The sequence below is a fragment of the Echiichthys vipera genome, assembly GCF_963691815.1.
Source record: "Echiichthys vipera genome assembly, chromosome: 8".
Lineage (NCBI taxonomy): Eukaryota > Metazoa > Chordata > Actinopteri > Perciformes > Trachinidae > Echiichthys > Echiichthys vipera.
Genome location: NC_139833.1, coordinates 21,166,137 through 21,191,057, shown reverse-complemented (window position 1 = coordinate 21,191,057; position 24,921 = coordinate 21,166,137). Strand labels below are relative to the sequence as shown.

Genomic DNA, 24,921 nt, shown 5'->3' with positions numbered 1-24,921 from the left:
TAGAAACTATTGTTCGACAAATACTCAAACAAATTCGCAAATAATTATACTCGAGCATTTGATTAAAGGTTGTCGTTTGGATGTGAAAACAATTTGCTCGTCTTTTTTTTCTGAATGAGAGAACGGTTAAACCCGTAAAATAGGAAAAGTCTCAAATATATGTTGTTTCCTCCCGAGACGAGTTACCGAACGGACCGCTTCTCACGTTCAGAGCTGATTGAGGGTCAAATGTTTTGAGGATGTGCAGGTAGTTTCATCGACATGTCAAGTTTCTCCAGATCTGCCCAGGTAACCACACACATTATACTTGACACGGTTTTTGTTTGTGTGTCAGTCTGAGCGCTGTGAGCGTCCATGTTCATGTAACTTAAGGCTCAACCAGACTGTTAGCTAAAGAGCTAGCCACGGCGTGTGGTTATACCGGTTAACGTTAGTGAGTAATGTAACTAGTGGATGCTGTTTCTGTCTTTTACTCTGAGGCTGTGGCGTCAAGTCAAACGTGTTTTCATAGCACATTTCATACGACAGGCATGGACTCAATATGCTTTACAATTAAAATACAAAAATCCTACATAACAATAACAAGCAAAGGGTATTGCATAACCACATAACATAAAACAGATATTACAAGAAGGCGATACAATATTAAAGCATTTAAAATATAATAAAAACAACAATACGGATGCTTACGCATTAACCTACATTTTTAAACCTACCTAAAAGCTTGTAAAAAAAATGCCCCTGAAAAACGTGATTGTGGGGCAAAAACTGCCCTTAAGATTTAGAGGAAAAAATATTATATTATATTATATATATATTGTATTATTATATATATACCAGTTTAGGCCAGTAGCCTCATTCTACATTAAGTCATCATTTTATTTTCATTAAATTAATTTAATTTCCAATTATATCTCTAACACACTTCCACACTAACGTATTCACTGATAACAGCAATAGTTTTATTTTGATTTACTCATGTTGATACGAGGTGCGGATGCATTTGTGCATCTACATCTGGGCTTATTTTAAAATTGCCCCCAACATTTAGTAAAAGCCACAGTTGGTTTTAGACTGTTGGAGCAGAAGTTGCCCCCCAAATATATTATATTCTTTATATATATAAATGGTTACCACCTACTAGTCTAATGTCATCAGTCTTTTCAAATAAGACATTTTGTCTTGCTCTGTTCTCTGAGCTCTGTTCTACTCCAGAGTAAACTGAAGGTGATAGTAAGTCTATTACTCCTCTCTTCTAGAGCAGTCATTCATTTGATCACTCACATCTGTTCTTTTCCTACTGTGACATGTCAACATGTCTTCTTTGAAAAGGCCTATTGGCTCCTTTGTTTCTTCTTTTGATAGGTTAAAATGTTTCTGTATAGTTGCACTGTCGTTATTTGCTGCTCTGTGTGCCCTGAATTGCCCCCCGGGGACAAATCAAGTTTTTTGAATTTGAATTGAATTGAATTGAATTCTTGCACCATAAAACATGCACTGCTCCAGAATCACTTTAAACCATTATTTTTTCTCCTTCTCCTTTTAGCAATGGGCGACCTTCGCTCGTTCCTGGTTCCTGATCGATGCTAGAATGCAGCCACCTGGGAAGATCGCGACCATGTGTGCAATTAGACTACAGGGGAAACACAAGCCTATCTACCATGCACTGAGTGAGTACACACACACACACACACACACACACACACACACACACACACACACACACACACACACACACACACACACAAGTAGTCATGAGTAACTGTCTAACTTTAACATAGCCCATATTCAGGTTTTTTTCTATTATGAAACCACAGCCCACCCTTAGTTTAAGGTTGTTGGAGCATGGAACGGCCACACGATGGCAGCAGAGGATACATTTTGTGATTATGTTTGCTTTCTTATCACGTATACTTTATAAAGTGACATTTTCAGAATACTCTTTGTTGGTCTGGAACCACCACATGTGTCTGTACCTAACTGTCTCTCTGTTAACATAGAGTCAGGTATTTCTTCTCATAAATTTTACCATAACTATCAGCCTGTAAATAAACATCTTGTGAACATCTTTGCAGGTGACTGTGGGGACCATGTCATTTTAATTAACACCAAACATATAGCTTTCTCTGGAAACAAATGGGAGCAGAAAGTCTACTCATCACACACAGGGTGAGTGAACACTACCTCATACTTCACTCTTCCCATCTCTTTTTCTTCGTTGTTTCCCATTTGTCTTCCTTCTTCAACCGTAAAGCAATACATGCACGTCTCAGTAGCCTCTGGTCACATTCACACTCTGTGAAGTGAATCTCAAAGTGGGGTCTGGGGACCCGCAATGGTCTGTGCCAGAGTATCTGTAAAAGGTTTTCAGATTCGTTCATAATGATGTAATATAATAATATTTTAATTTAAAATCTAATAGTTTATAGATCACACGCTGATCCAACAAATCTATAACCTTTCGAATCTGCAAATGTTTCTAGTGTCCCTTGTTTTCGAACACACTTCTCTTGTGTTGTAATTAACACGTGTAAAAAAGAAATAGGCTTTTCCAAGGGACATACAAACATTAATGACTAAATTAATATAATACTAAGAAAATACTTAAACTTTTAAGATCCTTTCAAATGTAATTTGAAATAAGTTTAGCATTTCCTGTCATATTTTTGTTTCTGGAAAGTTCTAGCAATTTAGCAAAAATTGACCACTCCTTTGCAACCTTAGCTGTGATAGGTTACCTACAGTGTCTCAACCACATTTTAAGATTGCAAGGTAACTGAAAGGTAGGAAAAAGGACACCTCTTGGTATGTTTGATTAAATAGTTTAGTCATGTAATCGGAGGCGAATTAAGAGGAAGATAGTAAGCAAAGTTAAAAGGATTGGTTTGAAAACACTGTCATGTCAGTTCTGATGCTGCCTCTTCCTACAGCGTGGCTGTGGCTGAAGACAGTCAACAATAAATAATCTTATGATTAGGAATAAACCTTCCTGTCTGTGGCTGAATAGTGTCAGAACTCCCTTAAATACATTCATCAATTGTGTTTAGTAGAATATATTTTTCTTTGTCATTTTCATATAAATCTAATAGCTGTCTACTAAAAATCATCTGATGCATGTTCTGACTGAGCTAGTCTTTTTCTCTAAAGGTATCCAGGTGGATTCAAGCAGGTCACAGCCGCCCAGCTACACCAAAAAGACCCAAAAGCTGTAAGTGTTGTAAATTAGTATTTTCCTTTTTATTTGAAATTTAGAGATCATTCTAAAATCCCATGTAGGCCACTACTACATTCCTTACACTGTGGCTTTTTATTATACCGTATGTATGATTTAAGCCACATTCTTGGAGATTAGTGTCATTTTTGTGTCACATGCTGTGAAGAGCAGGTGGTTTGACATTTATCCCTTCCTTCATATGTGCTGCTCGTGCATATTAATGTGCAGTGCCGAGAACGGGGATTAAACAGTGGATTTGCGCTGGTAATGGTGGTGGTTGGTGAATGTCAGTTCAAATATAACTCCTGGGGTTTCGGTTGTGTTGCATATTCATGCTTTCAGGGTTACGGACTCTTCAGTGATAATGACAGTCAAAACTTGTTGTGACCTACTTACTGTACTTGACGAACCACTCACTGATGTCTCTGTTGAAAACATGGACATTTTGTCAAAAGAGAGACAAGAATAGGTCCGGTTTTTGTGTGTGTGTAATTTTTCTTTTTGTTAACAACATGGAAATACCAAAACCATAAAAAATTAAAATTAATTATTCCACTAAGGAGTGGTTTTGTTTGTTTCAGGTATGCCTATTAAAACTTTGACTGGATGACCTGTTTATTACAAAGGACATGGTCACCATAGTTTAGTTTTAAGTCAATCCCCCATTCAGAGTCACCAGAACACTAAATGTGTATTTATCCGCACCTGAAAATAGTCCTCAACAAAAGCAACACATGTCCTCCTTTTGGAAATGGTTTAGCCTTTTTTAAAGATGAAACTAGGGCTTCCCAATATGACCAAAATCTTTCATCCCAATAAAGATCATTATAACGATCACAATATAGCATGCCTTCTGGTAATTCATTAAATAATTAGTCTACATGAAATACCCACATGGTAAAGCCTATTTTTGTACACTCCTGTGTGTTTTATTATTATTACAAATTAAAAGCATTTTCGCCTTTATTAAGAATTTTAGTGCAAAATAACCAAACTAGTACGGCTCGGAACATAAAGAGTTATGAGGTAGCTTATATATTACCATAATGCAGTTCCAACTGCTGCTTTTTTTTTTAACATAAAAACACTGGACATTGGATTCGTATTTAATCGGAATTATGAATTGTACAACATGCATAAGAACATAAATCCTACTCAGACTAATCACAGGGGCGTTTGAGCCTGACAGTTCAGGAGTGATTTGATGTTGCACAGCAGCTACAGTAGACGGAGAGCCATACACAAAGGGAGTGTAGACTTTTTTCCATGCATGGTTCTTTTAATAAGACAGTGAAATTGCTTTTTGTCATTTGGGAAACACTAAACGTATTTGAATGACCTGTACTGGTTTTCACTCTGTAGTTTAGACATTGACTCTGCTGTTGGCTCTTTGCTGCTGCAGGTTTTAGTCCAGCCGGTGACTACAGACGCGTAAATGAGGTTTGGAGGGTTGGCAAGCGAAAAGGGAGAAACAGAATTGGACAGAAGAAGGATTTGTCAGCACATCCTCTGTCCAACATCTCTCTCCAATATTTCTGTCCAATGTTTCTGTCCAGTTACGTTCTCCAAGTCACGTTCACATTTGTACAACCTGCCTCACATTGAGAAACAGATTTGGAAGCAAATATGAGAAAAATGTGTCTAAAGGTTGCTATAGACACTGATTTAAATTTTTTTAAATTTAATTTTATTGACAAGTAACAGTGAGCCGGTTGTATGTCGACCTTTTCAATGTGCTTCTTCTCACCAGATTGTGAAGTTAGCGGTTTACGGCATGCTGCCAAAGAATCTGCACCGCCGCACCATGATGCAGCGATTACACATTTTTCCTGAAGACGTAAGTCCAGTTTCTCTGTATGATTTTACACACACTGACACAAAATAATAAATCTTCAAATCAGGACACCTTTACAATTAACACAATGAATTTCTATAAAAATGTGAGGTAACAGATGCCGGTTCCTCACCGACATTGTCTCAGCCTGTACGTGTGTTTCACTGGTTGTGAGGTTGCTTCAGGTTGCTTTTCTCTCTCTTATATAACTGAAGGCTGTATTAGTCAATATTTTTATATGAACGATAAGGACAAAGACTGCAAGCAGCACTTTTCCATTAGTTATCGTATGCTTCTGTAATTATGTATGATTTATGTGAGGGTTTCTAAAAACATTTTCACCGCGGTCAAAAAAACCCATTTACTCCTGCTAACAGCACATAAAGGGAGGCACACACTTGTATTAACGCAATCTAACAGCACCATACATTACATTAATTTAACAACAATAACAACAAATCTGTTTTGGCTCTACGATTAGTCTTATAGTTAATTACTTGGGTCGTTAATATAAAACATATAATGTGTTTGCTTTCGCTTGTACCTATAGCAGATTATTTCGTTTTTGTTAGGGTGATAACGGCATAAAATAGGGCGACCTTCGAAGTTTCATTCAAAAAACCTCAAAAGAGTCTTTGAATGTTACAGAATGACATTCAGTACAGCCCAATTAACAGCAGAGAGACTGAATTAGAGACTAGGTGGTGAACATAATTGAGCATTTAGCAGCTTAAAGACAGATGTTTTTCTCAAGCGTTGGTTAGAGGCCATAAACCAAGCTAAAAGATTGGACTTGAGTTTGCCGGACGGCCATAAACACAACTCCAAATGAAGCTAATGTTGCTCCGTGTCTGCTGGATGTGTAAATAAGCAACTGATTGCAGCAACTTATGTACTTTCCATGTAGTTATCAGTGTCTCAACCTGTCTCCTCCCCTCCGCTCACAAGTATTTTGGAGAAATGGAAATGGTACGCTCTTCTTTTTCATGTCACCTCCTTTCAGTTCTTTTTTCTGTCTCATTTCCTTCTTTTATCCTTGAATGTCTTGTCGTGCCAACATTTTATTTTTAATCTCACCCATCATTAGGAGCTGCCAGATGACATCCAGGCCAACCTGACAGAGGAGCTGCCGCAGCCCAGGGAAATCCCCCGGAAGCTCAGCGAGTACACGCAAGAGGAGATAGACGCCTTCCCCAGGCTGTGGACACCGTATGTACAATTTAAACACCGTCTGCTCTCACACACACTAATAACAGCGTAAATGCAGACACATATATAAACGCTAATACAGAACGAACACAGTCAGACCTAAATCAAATCACCATTATTGGAAAGCCACGAGAAGTCAACAACAATGTACTCCGAATGTATGTTATTGTCATATCTCATGTGACAGTGGAGTTGCTATCAGGTACGCTATTTAATGATTTGGCATTTGCACTATAATGAGTCATACACACAAACACACACGATCATGTTTTTGTGTCGTACTAATGAGGAACAGCCAGAAGGGGGTGATGTTGATCTGAGTATCACGTAGTAGCAAGTAGCCTTAGGTGACATAATATTTCAGTTAGTCTTGCTGTTACATCTGTAAAAATAAATAGACTTCAAATTCTCAGAGGGGTATTTAATACTATAGAACGTAAATGCGTTTTTAGTGTAGCCACGGACAAATGGGGAAATTCTGGAAAAAATTAGCAGGCTATAGACCTTTTCAAAGATGTAAACATAAATATTACAAAACAGTCCAAGTTTATTTCCTGTTGCGGTGTATGGAAGTTACCAAGGACCAAGGCTGTTGCCTAGCAATGGAATTCCATTTGAAAAGGTCTATATAAAGACTGTCATCATCAAGACATGTAGATGTATTATATTTTAGATTAAAAAGTAGGCTACTTTTGCTTATGTTATATTCCAAATACGTCCCACCATTAGACTTGCCTGCATGATAATACTATTAATAATGATAAAAATAATAATACGCAATATTAATATAATGTCACATCCACAAAGCATGGGAATGAGATGGAGTCAATGTTCCAAGACATGTTGGGTGGGTTGCCGACTCCTGGCGTACTGAGGACAGTTCGCAATGATGAACGGTCGAACTGAGAGCAGAGAGGGGGGGCGCAGCGAGCACTAAGTCATTGGGCCCGAAAAGGCACATGCCACTTCACCTAGGCATGAACCATGACCTCGGAAACCCCACCCGGTAAGAAGTGTAAAAATATTTACAATCCATTATGAAACTGTGGCGAATGCCTGTCTGGCACATAACAGCAGAGTGTGGTGGTGCTGACTAGAAATCAAATAATTTCCTTTGCTTAGGCCTTTCCTCAGATAAAAAAAAATGACCATAACAAATTGTTGAGTCATATTATTGCACCTTTAATGCTTTTTTGCTAAGAGGAAATTATTTTATTTACTTTTTTAGCCTTTACTTTGTTGCCAAATATTTTTCAGAGATTCTCTATGGGGTTTAGATCTTGACTCTGACACCTCCAAATTTAACAGACTTCTTTAGACTCTTTGTGTTCAGTCGTTCCCCAGTCCAATGACGAACACAATGTTTCCCATCAGACCCAAATAAATTTAACTTCAGCAATGTTATGTCATGGTTTCGGGGGATGTTTTCTGCAGCAGGAGTTGGGCCTCTTGTACAGCTACATGGCAGAGTGAATGCAAATGTTTATGTGAACCTTCTTCAGAAACATGCAATAGCTTCACTGCAATTGTCTCTCAAATCAGCTGCAATTTTCATACAAGACAATGTCCCCTGTCACTCTGCAAAACAGGTTAAGTTCATTGAAGCTAAGAATATTCACACACTGAAATGGCCATCCCAGAGTCCAGATCTTAATCCCATAGAGAATCTCTGGAAAATCCTTAGTGACAAAGTAATGTCTAAGAAACCCACTACATTTATTGAACTGTGGAAGAGACTGCAAGAAGAATGGACCCAGATCAAACCAGAGCAGTGTGAGAAACTGTTGATGTCCTGTGGGCGCAGATGTGCTGAAGTCATTCAAATCAAGGGCCTCTGCACTTCCTATTCATCTTAGAATCCTATAGCCCTTAGTGCCTTAGTTATTTAAAAAAAAAAACATCCAAGTACAGCAGTGAAATAGCCACAGTGGATATTCTTTTTATTCTGGTCAATAGAAAATAACAATAGTTTAGAATAAGTCAAGTACTAATACTTTGAATGTGGATCTCCAGTGTGAATGGATCCAATCCATAAGCTCGCAGACTCTCTTTTTCTTGCCAGTTTCACTCTGACACTTGCATCATGCTGAAAAAACAAAACAAGATCCATCATTGTAACTACAAACACATGTCTGCGATGTGATTGACTGTCGGCCATCAGAGAGCAGTCAGTATATGACATGATCAGAATAGAATCTCTGAGGTTGAACAATTCCTACACGAGCAGTATCATGAGGGTTTCTAGTTAGGACCAAAATATATCACCCTTTTTCCCCCTAAGTTGACATTTTCATTTATTGTATATAAACTGTTTTTTGTGGCATGTACTGGAGTGAAGCATTTTAACTGAAGGCCGTTGTACTTCATGCCCTTATCAAACAATGTAACACTGAATGAAATATAACAGCATGTGGTCTGTAGGCGTGTGTCAGCAGCTGATTGCTTTTTTTCCCCCAAACATTTGAATATAGATGGTAAAATGTCACAAACATGTGTGGAGAGTCAGCTGTTTCCACACCACTTTCTCTTTGGGTATATGAGGCTTTTCTGCAAGAGGAGAGAGAGCATCTGTTATATGGCATAATCATATTCATAGATTTCTGAGTCAAGTATTTTCTGGTTGGAGATGAGACTGACATTGTGACCCGTGGCTTTCTGATCATGACAATGTCGTCCTGACGCATTTCTCTGGCTTCACCTGTAACACTCAAAATTCTGACAGGTTAACAAGAGAGTTCTCTCTCCTCCACCTGCTCAGCACTAACGTCCAGCCATCCGCCTCCTGGCCCTTTCTCCAGGTCAGGGTTGGTCCTTGTCATCCGCAGGAGTCCACTGGTTGTTTTTATTTTAACTGCTTGTGGGTTTTGAGTCCCCATGAGCTTGTAAAAGAAGATGAAGTGGTAAATGGAAAAAATGTACACCCTATGACTCAAAGTTTAGTCTAATGTACAGTATAACTGCCCTTACTGCAGTCAACACACTTTGACCAATCAATTCATTTATACCTTGTTATAAAGTAAATATTAGTGGTGACTCATTTATTATAAATTATAATTATTATAAATATTATAAATATTTAACTTACGGTGTTATTACGGACAGGGGGTGGGATTAAATAAATTGTACTTGAACTAATGTTGATGTTTGCTTTGCTTAAATTATTTTTGAATGTCTTTTTGTCCGTCTGCACTGGTACGATCATTTTGCTTTAATATATATATATATATATTATTGGTTTTATTTGTTTTATTTACATATTTAAAATAAACATTTCAATCCATCAATCAATCAGCCTCTACGGGATGTTGTAAATATTCAAACAAGCTGACAAGTTTACTATTTCTTTCCAAGTCAATATTGTGATGTAGATGTAGATAGAGTTTAGTGTAGTTGTTTCTGCCGTGTGTTTAACACACTATTTGCAAACAATTCTTGGCTTGAACTTATTCCCATATGGGTTAAGGGGATATTAGAACAGAACTAGAGCTGAATAATCAATCTAAATTTCATCAAAATCGCCACACGACCTAATGCAATTTTTAAATTGCAGGAGGCACAATATTTGCTAAAGGCTCAAAGTGTGTCAAAATACAAGTTTAGATAGAATATTGTGGTGCTGCAGAGAGGCCCTGACCTACACATCATATTAAAAAAGAAAACATCTTTATTGCTACAGGTCCTCACAAAAATCGCACCATGAGCCTTTTAAATGTTTTGTTGTTGTTTGCTTCAGTATTTTTATTTGAAGCATTTGTGTAAAAGTCATGACAATTATATGGCACAGCGAAATGCTTTCTTCAATTTTAACACTATTTATCATTTAGTTTTTTTCAATGAAAATAAGAAAAATCTAAATCATTCAGCCCTAGACAGAACTATAATCAGTCCACTATTACAACAATACACTGTTTTCTCACCTCTAGAGTTTTTCAGCCATGCGGATCCTTTTGTTTTTGTGTCCATGTTTTTAGATATTAACCTCTGAGATTTCTACATCCATTCTGATAAAATGGAGGTCACTCCCCCCAGTCAACATTTTGGCACATACTGCGCTAAACCACACAGCTTTCTTTTTTTATTCTAAAACACTTACTGTATATTGTAAAAAAAAAATGTAAATGTCCTTGACATATTTTTACTATGATTTTATGTTGTTTTTTTTAACTGAAAACCTACTTGGTAATAAATCTTTGTTCTGAGTCTGATTTTGGGGTGGCAGCAGAAATGTGAGACTGTCAAAAACCAACTGTGCACAGCGATTTAGCACCAGAGGCAATTGAGATGTTTTGTTGTAATTTGGTTGCTTTTGAACCTACAAACGATCCTTAAATGACTCCAATGCTGACACATTTTCAGTGATTCTGATGTGGTAAACTCTCCGTCTGGTGCTTCAAACACATTTGCGTGCGTGCGTGCGTGCGTGCGTGCGTGCGTGCGTGCGTGCGTGCGTGTGTGCATGCGTGCGTGCGCGTGCGTGCGCATATTGTACAGAGGCGCACAGCATGTCTGCATTATGTCTCTTATTGCTGTCAGAGTGTGTGTGTGTGTGTGTGCTCAGTGATAAATGAGCCACTTCTCATTGTTTACTGGTCCAATCTCCTCAGCCAATCAGTGCGTGTGCTCAGGCCTGTCGCCGTGTGGTCGCCAAGGTCATCCTGGTTTATTTAAGGGATGGGCCGTAGCCTCGTTAATATTCACTCACACTCTATTTTTGATCAAATATATATATATGCGTGTGTCAGGGGTGACGGGGTGGAGGTCATCAAGGGCGATTCAATTTTTACCCTTTATTAAACACGCATTAATATTCTCTCAGAACAGGTGGAGCAGAGGAAAAAAGATACACACACACACACACACACACACACCCCTCAGACACAGAAAATCAACAACATAAACAGGCTGCTGTAGTTGATAGCAGAGCTATTACAATTGATAACATTTTTCTATTTTGTATCAGAACCAATACAGCAGGCTCTGATAATATCTGTCTGCTCTAAATTAAAGGGAGATACACAAACACAGGAGGCTGTGTCTGATCTCATTTTGAAAATAAAAAAACGATATGATCTGCGCGGTTTCTCATCTGTCACTTTCTCTCCATGTTTTTCTTGTAATCTGTTCTTCTTCCAGACTTTTCTGCCCTCCCATACTAATGTTTTGTCTTGTGTTTTCTCCACAGACCTGAAAACTACAAGATGAAATGAAATCACAGCTTCCTGACGTGACCAAAGCTGAAAAGGATTTTTCCCCCACCACATTAATGCAAGAAAGCAACAGCAATCCTCAATTATTATTCCAGTTAGGATGATAAAGATCAAAGTCCTTTTGAAAGGATTTGCTACAAGATGTTCTCTGTTTTAAACCATTGACTGTATTAAAATAACATGCATAGCTACCGTGACACCATCCATTGGTTTTTGGACTACTTTTTTTGAAGCCTTGAATTTGACATTTTGGCCTTCACCATCTTCATATTTGGGAGCCAGGGGGTAACCATATTTGGGTGAGAGGGTGGAGCTGGAGAGGAGCACTTAACTTTGTGTGAAAACACACTGTGAGCGGGTCAAAGTCCTGAGACTTAAACAAAAACAACACCCAAAAACAAGTTCACAGCTAGTTAAATGTACACTGTGCCTTGGATACACATTACTAAACCTCGATCTTGTTGCGTTCACAGAGACCTGTCAATCACAAGGTAGCCACACCCTAAAGCACATCCTGCTTTATAGTCTATTTTTCTCTAAATGGGACCATCATTTACAAATTGAATATCATGCTGTATTGAAGAAGACTTAAAACTAGCGACTGAAACCATAAACTCATTAGGAAAATATTTACTGAGGTAATCAAATCAAGTGAGGATTAAGGTAATTTTCTCATTGACTTCTATACAATCAAACTTGTATTTGGAATGAATGAAGTCTCTGTTGGACATCAGAAAACAGGCAGGTTTAAGGCACTTCTGCATTGGCTTCACTTTTCAGACCCGGGACATACGGCTACTTTAAAAATAAATAAATACAGTCTATGGTTTTAAAACGCAGAACACATTTTCTCTGTTCACATTCGATCTCACCGAAAAAGATTTTGTGCCTGTGTAATTCCTACGAAAAGCATTGGCTCAAAAAAACAAGAAACAAACTCCAAATCCAGCATCAAGGTCTGACTGGACTGGACCACAAATCATAACCTAGATGCTATCATCATCATCAACACAAACTCTGCTGCTCTTCATAATAATATGCCTCTTGTTCCCCTCGACAGCAAACCTGAATCATCCAGAAATCATCCGCTCTGATCTGAGAAAATCTGATCCTGTAGGGTTTCCTTTCATTAAACCAAACTGCCTTTGGAGGTTTTTATGTGTTACTATGACAACACTCAGGCAGTGTGGTGTCAGTTGAAAATGTTAAACTTGAGCTTTTCTCTCGTCAGTGTGTTAGAAGTGTTGAAGTGTTGTTAAAGTATACATCAGTTCTGTTTATGAGTTGTAAAGTAGGCTAATAAACAATTTAATAATAAACTGTTCTTGGCCAGTAGTGTTTTTACATAAATGTTCCAACAACAAAAGACCTGCAACACATTTAATTGTCTCATTACAGATTTATTGGTTATAAAAGCAAACAAAATATAAAATAAATAAGTTTGTATTGTACTAAGGGGTGTGGTGATGAGACACATTCCTTATTAAATTTGTTCAAGTTAAATAGAACAGGGCCAGTTCACAGCTTCACTCTGCGTCACTTCAGTGCTGTAGTGTTTTTCAGACTGTAATGCAGGAGGTGGAAAGTTTACACTTGTTGGTTTCACCATGAGGCAGCTGAATATTTTGAATAACTGGATCCAAGAGATCAACCAAGGAGCACACAGCTTCCACAGTGAGCAGGCCCCACTTTGCATAATAACAAATAAACAAAACAGACTGGGGCAACAACACAAGACACAAACAACACACATCTGCCTTCTTAAAGAGACCCCCCCCCCCCCACACACACACACACGCACACCCCAATCAAAATGCATATTTTTCCTCTTACCTGTGGTGCTATTTATCAGTCTAGATTGTTTTGGTGTTGCCCAGTGTTGGAGGAGTCTGCCTTCTCTCCAATATAACCGAACTAGGCTTGGGGGGCTCAAAGCGTCAAAAAAAAATTACGTTTGAAAAACTCAACAGTTATGTCTCTTTCCAGAAATCATGACCCCGTTACTCAAGATGTTTAAACCACAGACCTGCTGTGAGCAGTTTCATGTTGGAACTATTCTCTGCCAACCTGCCAACTATATCACCTACAGAAGGAAACAGACAGCTAATCACACCGAAAAAATCTAGACTGAAAAAAGCACTAGGGTTCACATTTTGCCCTGCAATTTTTCATTTTTTTGCCACACAGATGGATCAGATGTGTCCTGGGTCTCAAAGAGGCAGTTTACCCCAAAATCAAAAATCCGTACAAAGTTTTTCAACTGTTATATTTCTATTCTTTATTTATGTTCTTGACTGAGTACTTTGATTTTATTTCTATTTCCCTTAATATGTTTATTGTTATGCACCAAACACCAAGACAAATTCATTTTAAGTGAAAACCTACTTGGTAATAAATCTTTGTTCTGAGTCTGATTTAAGGGTGGCAGCAGAAATGTGAGACTGTCTAAAACCAACTGTGCACAGCGATTTAGCACCAGAGGCAATTGAGATGTAATTTGGTTGCTTTGGAACCTAAATGATCCTAAAAGTGTCTCCAATGCTGACACATTTTCAGTGATTCTGATGTGGTAAACTCTCCGTCTGGTGCTTCAAACACATTTGAACAAAGCAAAACAGTGAATCCAAACAGAGGGCCCCTGATTCCTCAGTTACTGTGTGTGTGTGTGCGTGTGTGTGTGCGTGCGTGCGTGCGTGCGTGCGTGCGTGCGTGCGTGCGCGCGCGCGTGTGTGTGTGTGTGTGTGTGTGTGTCTGCACAGACCTGTTGTGAGCAGTTTCATGTAAGAAGTATTGTCTTCTGCCGTACTACACCTGCCTATCATATCACCATGCAGAAGAACACCAAAACAATCTTAGGGTAAACTGCCTCTTTAAGAACAAAAACACACCTGATACATCTATGTTGCAAAAAAAATGAAATATTGCAGGACAAAATGTGATGGTAGACAGGTTTTCTGTGAATACAAATGATAATTTAAATACATTTTTGATTGTGTTCATCAGGGTTAAGGTAGTTATTAAACCAAACACAAATGAGATGCTTCTACAGTCAATTTTAAGGGGATTAACTCCAATAAAGGAAAAAAAAAAGCAGCCTCGACACAATACTATACGGAGAAAACCACTTCAAAAACATTTCAATATTCCTTTACACACTGAAATAAATCGTGATTCGTCATTATAAAAAGCAGCCTGTACAAATGTTGCCAGCTCAACATCCTCCATTTCAATTGTAAGATTTGAGCTAGTTACACACGACCAAAACAAGATGCACGTGTCCACTTACACACTCACAGGAGACATGCAGCTTCACACAGAAACAAGGGTTGAGTCCTGAAATCAGCTGTGAGACGGGAGAAACAAGGGGTGTTACCTTTTGCATTTGCATTACCACTGGATGATGCTAACATAGATCAGGCACTTTTCGGACCCCCATGACAGAGATATCGTACAAGAGTCCATGGAGCTATTTACATAGTTTCACCAGGTGGACACCAGGTGGACTGGATCCACAGGGAAGGGGGGGGGGTCTCACCACAGTTCAGATGTGTGTGTGTGTGTGTGTGTGTGTGTGTGTGTGTGTGTGTGAGTGTGTGTGTGTGTGCATATCAGTGTCTGTTTCCATGTATGAACATCAGTGTGTGCATGTTGTGGCGTGCAGCACTTTAGGTGAGTCCATCCTCCTAAATTTGTCCTTCCTCGCTCTCCTCTGTGAGGGCGGCGCCACGTGAAAACCTCCTTGCGACGCCCGGCGACCTCACCTCCGTGTCTTCAGAGTGGGTAGGACTCGAGCGGTAACCATGGTGGCCGAGAGCCACTTGTGAGGGCTGTTGGGGGTAGTACTGAGGGGGGTAACCACGGTAATAGGGGTCCTGTTCTTCCTCTCCCTCATCCTCCTCCTCCTCCTCCTCCTCCTCTTCGTCTTCACCTCCTTGGTCGTTGTTGTAAGCCACTGCAGCAGGGTTGTACGGCTGGTTGTAGGGCGGGTAGCCACCGTGAGGTAGGGGTTGGACTGGGGTGGAATATTTAGGGTCAGTTTGAGTGAAAGTTACTGTTTCAGCTAACATAACACCACTACTGCCCACAGGGAACATGGAGCAAAGTAGTAATAAGGCTGACTTTGGGACTTGAAGCACCTTAAATGCCACCACCATCAGTTAATAATGAGGCAGTGTGCTATTAAAAGGTTACAAAACAAGTTAAAGAGGAGTTGCACAGGTGGATTTGGGACATATGACAGTCCAAAAGGTTAATATGGGAGTTGGTTAATGAAATTTAAGAAAATCTGGTTTCCACCCCGAATTGCCCAGATCTGATCTTTCTTCAGGAATAAAAGATCACATCGGGGTCACATTAGTACATGAGGTGTAAATATAGAGGTGTTGTTTAGTAATGAATGCAGCCAATGAGAATCAAAGCAATTCATCTCTATTCAGCTGATCCATCAGGCTTTGAAAAATGAGATTAGCTTCGAAGAGATTTGAGCTCTGCTGCAGGAAAACCATTGTGCGCATGAGTCTTTGTTGACAGATGGCACTGAGATCAGTGGTAGTGATCATCACAGCAGTGTCATTATGGGCTTTTGTTTGGTCTTGTGGGGAGGTTAGTTAATCCATTTTTGTCTTAGAGACTGTCAAATGACTCAGCAGACAGATTAACGCTCCAATTCTAACAAGAAAGTTAACTGACGGGAGAAAATAATCCATTTTTTTTCAAGCAAGAAAACAAAGTTGAGTAAAATGTTCTATTTTGGAGCCACCTTGCTTTTTAACTTTAATTATGAACACAAATGTTTAGGCTGTTTTAAGAGTGTTGTCTTAACAATATCCAAATGATGTTACTAAAGATCCTGCAGAAACAATGGGTTTTTATTTTGGAAAACGGTCTTGGAGAAACCAAAAACTGCTGCTGCAGGGATTAGAGGTTAAACACCAGAGACAGGAGTAATCATCCATCCCAAGGAATATGGATCAGCTTCCTCAGATTTTAGTCTTATGTACACAGAGGGAGGAGTGGAGGGAGGTGAGGAGAGGAGAGGAGAGGAGGACGGTCGGAGAATGCTCCTCAGTAATCATTCCCATAGTCCTGTTGAACTTCAAAGTCAAAAAGAGGAAGAGACAGAGGGAGAGAGGGAGGGAAGCACAGACAGAAGATGTTACACCTCAGATTAGGAGGAAAACCCAACAACACCAAAGAGCCGAACTTCTCAAAACTGCACTGACAGAACTTCCAAAGCTGTTGGGCTGCGCTTTTGCAGGTAGAAGAATTGGTGTTAGAAACTGCTTCTCTCTCTTAGAGGAAGAACATACACACACCCCGAGAGGTTCTTACAAAACATTACGCTCAAATAAATATTCAAAACGAAATGTTTGTAAAGAGGGAAAGTGTGTCAGATCTCCATTTCTCGTTCTGTACACGAGAACGTAGAAATATAGATTTCCAGCAGAGATCAGTGGTAGAGCAGGGGTGTACAGAGTGGACCCAGAAAAGGACATGCCTTGTGAGTAATCCTGAATCAAACACTGTGAGGTCAGCAGTTTTCTGCAGTTACACACCATAACTGCAGTGTCTAAACACATATTACTCCAAAACTATTTGAAAGTGATTTGTAGTGTGTGCACAGCTACACTAAAATATGGAATAAAACTATGATTCAAGAGTTACTGTTTTACCATTTAACCAGCACCTGCACAACTATCATTATACACAGCTGCTACATAATCATTTATTTATTATAATAATAATAATGATAATAATGACATACTATACTATGACTTTTTAAATATTGTTTATGACAAACACATTTTTACATACTATGACTTTTTTCAACTGATTACTCTATGATTTCTTAATTACATATTATTCTATGATTTCTTAATTACATATTATTCTATGATTTCTTAATTACATATTATTCTATGATTTTTTAATTACATATTATTCTATGATTTCTTAATTACATATTATTCTATGATTTTTAATTACATACTATAATATGATTTTTAAAACTTTTTTCAACATATACTATGACTTTTTTTGTTACTTTTTTGAACATATTATACTGACTTTTTAAAAAAACTTTTTCAACATACTATAATATGACTTTTTAACACTTTTTTCAACATATAATACTACGACTTTTTTACTTTTCTGAACATATTATACTACGACTTTTTACAAACTTTTTTCAACATATTATACTATGACTTTTTTCAACATTTATAATACGACTTTTTAAAAGTTTTTAAAAACATATACTATGACTTTTTTTAAACACACTGTAATATGACTTTTTTCCACACACTATATTCAAAATCTATGCGCTGTAAATTAACAATACTGCTCCACATTAATGTGGTCAGGTCGTGCATGGTTGAGAATGACAGGCAAGACTCTCATAAAACAATCAAAAAAAACATTTGACTGGAATCCATTTCTATAAAATAAATCTTTTTTGATGGATGAAGTAGTGTCTCATCCATCAGCTTCTTTGAGCTGATGATGTTTCATTAAGACGGCTCAGCAGAAGCTGTGTAATATCCTTGATGAGATGGCCCAAGACAATGGACCCATAAAGGTCCTCATCACTGTGAGTATTCAAAGACGCCCACTGTCTGCGTGTCTGAATGTGAGAGTAACAGCATTTTTTATTACATCTAAATATAGACAAATGGCTTTGGTCGGTGACACAGTTAACTTCTTAATCCATCAATGTAGACATGAATGTATAAACATCACAGTGGAACAACCATAAAAGCCAGATCACCCTCCAATTCTCTGAGAGCTTTATGAGAACAATAACTATCTCACAGCTGGCTGTCACCGTGGAAACAATATTTCAGTGCTTTATATGTGTAAGAGATGGTTTATAAGATGGAAAGACTGGGCAGGGTTAGACTGCCTCAGCTGTTTATGACGATAAATTAGCAAATAAATAACAAAAATACGTCTGAATTAATCCTAGTAGCATGGTTACTCTGGACAAAATGACAGACAGAAAAAAAGTTAACGCTCAGTTGCAAAAGGACAAATAAGTTCTAAATGAGGAGTAATGTTTTGTGAAAGTCTGGGTACTTGGTGGGAAAATATTCCAGTCAAAATGTTATTTTTGTTTCAATTGGCAGAACCTGACCTACCGTGTTCATATGTGTGTTTGTGTTCATTTGTCCACAGCAGTGTTTCCTAAACTATTTCTGTTGTGGCCCATTTAGGATACCGAGAAAAATCTTTATGATGATAAGATTAACTAAGAACACATTTGAATCATTTCTGTATGGCGATGCCTTCCACAATAGTTTTTTATTGTTAAAAAAATACTGCAACAAACACCTAAAATCTGCTCACAACTACATTATAATGTTATAAATCATTAGTTAAATGAACTGCTTATAAATGCTTCATTAGTGGGGTTAAAGTAAAGTGGCTGAATGATGTTTACCTCCGACGTTGTACCCCATACAGGAGTTCTGGTCACAGTATCCTGGTGGACCAGCTGGTCCTGTGGTACCTGGATTGCCCGACCTCCCCGGTGTTCCCGGGTTGCCAGGCCGACCTGGGGGGCCCTGGCTGCCTGTCCGTCCTTCTCCTGGCAAGCCTGAGGAGGGAGAAAAAGTTTGTGTTAAAAGATGGGCAAGTACATTAAGTCAGTCATCAATAATCGTTCGTTAAAACGACTCTGGCACTGTGATGCCTGGTGAGGGGGGATAAAGAAGAGAGGGAAGGAAAATAAACAGCCGACATCCTGCCACTGTACGATCACCTCTTTAATCTCTTCTAAATCCTTCTCTCTGCTACTGTGACAGCATGGCAGAGACGAAATGATTGTCACTTCTGGATGAGGACGATGATTGTAAATGTCCTGAGGGCAGGAGCGGGAATAACACAAAGGCTTCTGTTTTCTGTTCACACGAGACAAAGTGCTCCATCAAGACTCACTTCAGCAGTCAGCCTGTAACGCACGTGGTGTGATCAATATTTTGAGGGGAGTTTCATTTGCCAAGAGCTAAAATTATCATCCCAGAAATATTCCAGAGAAGCATAGCGAATAAAGACGGAGAGCTCTGCCCTGTACCTTGCTCTCAGAAAAGATTTCCTTTTTCATATATTGAAGTTTTAACAGTTATCTGATCAGAGAAAAGTTTCCGGGGAGTTTTGTCAGCTTGTTCTGTGAGTATTGATCGAACAACAGTGAGCAGAAAATCCCATCACTGACATATTTTCATAACTCAAACCTCCAAACTGCACACAGCACACAGGGAAATCAATACAGTGAATTATATTCACGGTCCAAAACGTCTGCTTGCTTTTCTCAGAAAAATATTTTTTGTTCAGGAGGGAACACAAAGCATTCCACATATAGCAGCATCACCAAAAACACGTGTTCAGGAACAGAATAATGTTTAATTATCATATTGTGAAGCTTCCAAATGTTATTTGAGTTCCAAGACTACAGAAAGTGGATTCAGTTAGTTCAGCTTATCAAGCATGCTCAGAACTGTGTATGAGTCAGTATCTTACCTGGAGGTCCGGATTGTCCCCGAGGTCCCTGACTCCCAACCCCTGGACTCCCCCTCTCTCCCTTCTCTCCCGACAGGCCTGGAAACACAGTTCAGAGAGATCCACGTTAAACTCAGTACTGCATCTCTGCACACACAGCTCCATAAGGGTTTATTAAGGGTCTTTATGCTATTACACCACTACAGGTCAGAGGGAAATACTCCACTTTTTTACTCTACTTCATTTTTTTGACAGCTATAGTTATGTTGTAACATGTTACAAAGCACCTGTCACCGAAGAAGACTCCGACTCCAGGGTGACTTGTTTGCATTGAGACAGAGGCCAGACAGTCTTTGCCGACACTGAACTAGTACTGACCTCTGCCCAGCTTGCTGTCAGATCGTTTGCAGCTACATGGTTTCACAGACAATCAGGTATCCTCAAGGTTTTCTATTTACTTTCATAATTCTACAGTTTTTATTGGTCTTACATGTTGTATCAATTTCCTCGGTTATATATGAGCCCTGGTACCCTCTGGATTTAAAGCTTAACCTATTTGTAATCAAATATTATCGTTACAATAAATACAATCAAGAGCTGCAAAGGGGATATTGCATCTGTCATTTCAATTATGCAATATTTTTTTTACAAAAAAAGCAAAGAGATAAGAGAAAAGTAAATAAATAAAATAAATACAGATTTGTAAAGCAATTGTAAAGAATGTTGCCATTTATTATCTCTGGACCCTTCAACTTTATCTTGTGACCCTTTAAAGGGCGTTTGACCCCTAATTTGGGAACCACTTGAATAAACTTCCTAATTAAAGGAATTAAAACCAGCTACAACAGTAAAATGCTAGGTACACAATTAACATACTACACTTTGACCTAAGTAGGAGTTTGCAGCACCTTTACACTGTGTTGTTGGTATTTTACTGAAGAAAAACAAATTCATTCTTCCACCACTTCCTATCCAGACATCGGTACATTGCAAATATTTGGAGAAATGTGCTGGATAAATTACGTGTGGCAGATCAGTCTAATAAAATGTATGATAAACCCAGAGTTGGCTCTGCGCTGCTGTCCAGCGGTGCAGCTGTTTGAATGACCTAATGGAATATGTTTCATGAACTCTAATATTAGAGAACCACACAAAACTGGTGATCTGGAGATTTTCTGTCCTGCTGCTTTTATGACTGCCTTAATCAACTGCACGGGTAAAGAGGAAGTCAGCACACAGTGAGGCTGAGTAGAAAACAATTTTTATTATTGCAAATAAAGATGTATTCTCTACACCTCCCGTCTTGTCTTGTGATATTCTCTCTTTATAATGGATAGGAGCTGACCCGTAGTCTTTCTGTATTCAGGACAATATTGTATTTGTAATATAAATGGTTTCATGTGTTGAGCCTTAATAATAACATCAAATGTTCTAAAGCCTGCCATACATCTTTTATAACATGTGGCCTACTCTGGTTTCAGTTTAGCCCATTAAATAAAAAAGTGTGTGTGTATGTGTGTGTGTGTGTGTGTGTGTGTGTGTGTGTGTACCAGTGGGTGCAGATCGTAAATGTTATTGGGGGGAATCAAAAGTCTAGAGCGTTAAAGAGGAGGTCACCCTGCTGGACATTTCCTGACAGCCGCTCTCAGCTCTCGTAACCCTCCGTGTGTGGGGGCTCATTAAGTGTGTGCTTCTTTAGCGTGGGCTGCATGTTTTAGTGAGGAAGATGGAGCCTCATAAAAGCCATTACTTCACTCAGGGCTCATGGCAGAAGAATGACCTCATGGATATTGGAGTTGCTGTGTTCTGGCCTGCACTGAAGCTTGTGGAGCTCTGACACTGTGAGTCAGAGATCAGACCACGAAGAGCAGCAAGCAAGGCGGTTAGACCTCAAACGGGATCAAATGTTTTATTCTTTTTACAATAAAATATCTTGGATGTTGTTGCATCAATTTACATACAGTGATGCACTTGATGACTTCCACCTGTTATCGACTGATTGAATGGACGTGAACAATTGTTATCACTAACACATACTGTATGAGCTGGTATGGCCTTAATCTACCTCCTAGCTGGCTCAGTAGGCCGTTATCATCTATTGGTAATTGGATCACCCATCAGCGTCACTCAACCTGCTTGCCCATGGTACTGTAAGATGATGTATGAAGAGTGACAATGACTGAAAACTCAGTGTAAAGAGGTAGGTTTGGGTGGTGGATGGGTCAGTCATTCGCCTGGCAGAGCTAAGTTTGCTTCCTATGTGAGACCAAAAGGCAACGGTGACATTTTAATTTAACTTTCTTACATAACGTTCTTTAGTAGTTTAACTCAAACCACCATCTTTTCCTAAACCTAACCAAGTAATGTTGTTTTTGTTTGAATTCACAACGGGACTCCCAGAGTATTAAACCAGGCTAACAGGGACCGCGTGAATAGATTATCATCGCCTGGTCGGTGTAGCAGGTTCCTTCTAACCCGTATCTATGACAATGATGACCACTGATAACCCACCTTCTGTAGAGTGATAACATTCAAAACGGGTGTTATTTCACAGCCACACACCGCTGTCACCACTCCTGTTATACATAAACATCTATTACAACAACCAAAGACTCCAGCGGTTTATACACATCACATCACAACAATGACTGTGTATCACACTTTCAGAAGAAAGTGACAGGAAACAGAGATGGAGGTGAAGATGAAATTCACCTTCTCTACTCCTTCTACCACTCCTCTCAGATGGTTCTATGTAACAAACCATCTGTTTAGTCATCTAAGTATTATCTGGTTATGCCGGTAAAGTTGAGTGGCACGGGTTACCTTGGTTACAGCTCTCAGGAAGTGGCATGGTAATTACAGCTCAGTGCGTCCAAAAAGGAACACCCTACTGTTTAATAAAGAAATGGTATGTTGAACAGTATTATACATATTGAGAATTTAGTGCAGTATGCAATTTTTATTTTTTTAATACACTGAAGGACTAAATTAACTAACTATGCCATTTCAAGCCAAGAGCCAATAATACACACAATGCAACTCGACCACTGACACTTAGCTTGGTGTGTTATGCTAGTTGCTGCTAATGTAGCCTCGGGCCTTTAGCCTGCAGCAAAGATGAGCAGTGGGCTACAGAGGTCTGTTTTCTTTCTAACTCCACACGTCCAGAGTTTGTTCATTTTCAAACTTGGAGTCTTTAGACTTAAATTACATCACTTGAGGCATTTTATCTGGCTTTGCACTGCTCCCTCTGGAGACACAAACGGCTTTATACAGTTATATGCAGTGACTCCACAACACCTGTAAACAAACTTTGATGTGTAAAATCAACACCAAACAGTGAAGGACTGGTGATGGATTGCGATCAGTCTTACTGAGAGAAGACATATATGTATGGAAATCGCCTCTCTCGGCCTGTGTTGCACAAGCAGTAAATAAATGTCTTTACTTATGAACAATCGTCCTCTCTCACCTCTCTCTCCTGGTCGTCCGTTCTGGCCGCTGGCACCAGGGAAGCCTGGCCTGCCGGATGGCCCTGGCTCTCCCTGAGGTCCTGGGAGGCCTCTCCTACCAGGCTCTCCGGGTGGCCCGGGTACCGTTCGGACTGACACTGACGACTGGACGGGGATCTGGTTCAGTACGGAGTTATATCGAGACAAGTGGCCTGCAGGGGGTAGAGGAGGATGTTTGTTTGTTTATTTATCATTTTACCACAAATCAAACAGAAGAGAAGAGAGGAAAAGGAAAGAAGTGAATCCAGTAGAGGTCAGATGAAACTTTTATTCATTTCATGCTGGTTTTACTCACTTTGGATGAGCTGTTCACACACTTGTCGTGCGATGGCACGCACAGCAGCCTGGGATTGCACATCACCCTGAAAAACAAACACGGAGCGCTCACGTCTGATCGTATTCAACACACAGAAGACTGAGACAACTTTTCACAGCAATATAAACACCCAGACCAGTGTTCTCAATGTGTACTCAACCTTTATTCCACACTGCCCTTTATAGTGATTATATATATTTACACCGACCAAAACAGATGAGAGCACACTTGTGAGAGAGCATAAGTATTTGTAAAGTACACACATAAATAGAAATCAAAATGTGATTATATAAAATATTTGGGAATAACCTTGTTGACTGTAATTCTACATAATAACATTTTAAATGCAACATTTTTTTAATTGCAGTTGTAGACTAAATAGTGGCAGTAAACTTAAATCACATTTAGATTGGAGACTTAACTCGATGTATGAAGAGCCTGACTTAATATCTACCTTTGTATCTCTAGTTTTTAAACCCTAACCTCAAAGTCCACTTTACTACAGTAGCCAGGAGGAGTCACTTTGTAACAGTGTTTCGAAACGTGCTGTATAAATAAATAAATAACATTTATTATTGTTAATATTATTACCAAGCAGCCCAACAGTTGAATAATGTGTTCTGTGGCTCTGTATGTGCTTTCCAAAGTTCGAAAAAATAACCTGATGTTATTTATTTATAGTTTATTTAACAGGGACAGATACAGTATACATAAACAGACTGAAAACAGCTATCCAATGTGTCAGGATGTCAAAGTGTTAACAGCAGATGCTAGTTTGAAACAGGGCTTTCATCAAGAGATTAATGTCTTGTCATAATGGTGTGATTAAGGATGGAAGCAGCAACCTCAACGAGGAAGTGCCAAAAGAGTGCAGCTTCTCGAATGGCCACTTGAGGCTGGCTCCAGGGGAGTCAATGACCAACTTCACAGCAGAAATACACATTGGTTTAAACATGGTGTAAAGAAAAGGTTTTGTTCCAATAAATAATAGCTAATTTAGAAAATTGAAATAGATCAATTTAATGACATTAAGGCTTAAATTTCTGCATAATTAATAATAACTCAATTTCCTTGCAGTACTCATCCCAAAAGGATCTATAAAGAGAAGTCAAGTCTAAGTCTCTGAGTCTAAT

The 24,921-nt window shown here is 39.0% G+C and overlaps 3 protein-coding genes across 3 annotated transcripts in view; 1 reads left to right on the top strand and 2 right to left on the bottom strand.

The window, feature by feature from the left end:
• Positions 1–200: 200 nt before the first annotated feature.
• Positions 201–12,761, top strand: mrpl13 (mitochondrial ribosomal protein L13). The gene is made up of 7 exons (XM_083918085.1): positions 201–288; positions 1,547–1,670; positions 2,076–2,169; positions 3,148–3,208; positions 4,965–5,051; positions 6,136–6,257; positions 11,440–12,761. Exons 1-7 carry the CDS (start codon positions 262–264, stop codon positions 11,462–11,464), a joined length of 540 nt encoding a protein of 179 aa, XP_083774211.1. The 5' UTR covers positions 201–261; the 3' UTR covers positions 11,465–12,761.
• Positions 12,762–12,861: 100 nt separating this feature from the next.
• LOC310950198 (uncharacterized protein) lies at positions 12,862–15,618 on the bottom strand (the record flags this gene model as incomplete). Its single annotated transcript, XM_083917876.1, has 1 exon — positions 12,862–15,618. One exon carries the CDS (start codon positions 15,616–15,618, stop codon positions 15,148–15,150), a length of 471 nt encoding a protein of 156 aa, XP_083774002.1. The 3' UTR covers positions 12,862–15,147.
• Positions 15,619–16,417: 799 nt separating this feature from the next.
• Positions 16,418–24,921, bottom strand: part of LOC310950197 (collagen alpha-1(XIV) chain-like) — a 135,133-nt gene continuing 126,629 nt past the window's right edge. Inside the window, exons 44-48 of the mRNA XM_083917875.1 lie at positions 23,768–23,834; positions 23,433–23,624; positions 19,982–20,059; positions 18,903–19,058; positions 16,418–16,557 (exon numbers count right to left, since the gene is read on the bottom strand). Coding sequence (XP_083774001.1) covers positions 16,529–16,557; positions 18,903–19,058; positions 19,982–20,059; positions 23,433–23,624; positions 23,768–23,834 — 522 coding nt within the window. The 3' untranslated portion in view covers positions 16,418–16,528. The remainder of the gene's footprint in view (positions 16,558–18,902; positions 19,059–19,981; positions 20,060–23,432; positions 23,625–23,767; positions 23,835–24,921) is intronic.

Bases quoted from the DNA above. Each gene is read 5' to 3' on its own strand.
- mrpl13 (XM_083918085.1), top strand. From the start codon at position 262: ATGTCAAGTTTCTCCAGATCTGCCCAG. The intron at 289-1,546 runs GTAACCACACAC...TTCTCCTTTTAG, and splicing joins GTTTCTCCAGATCTGCCCAG to CAATGGGCGACCTTCGCTCG. The intron at 5,052-6,135 runs GTAAGTCCAGTT...ACCCATCATTAG, and splicing joins TACACATTTTTCCTGAAGAC to GAGCTGCCAGATGACATCCA.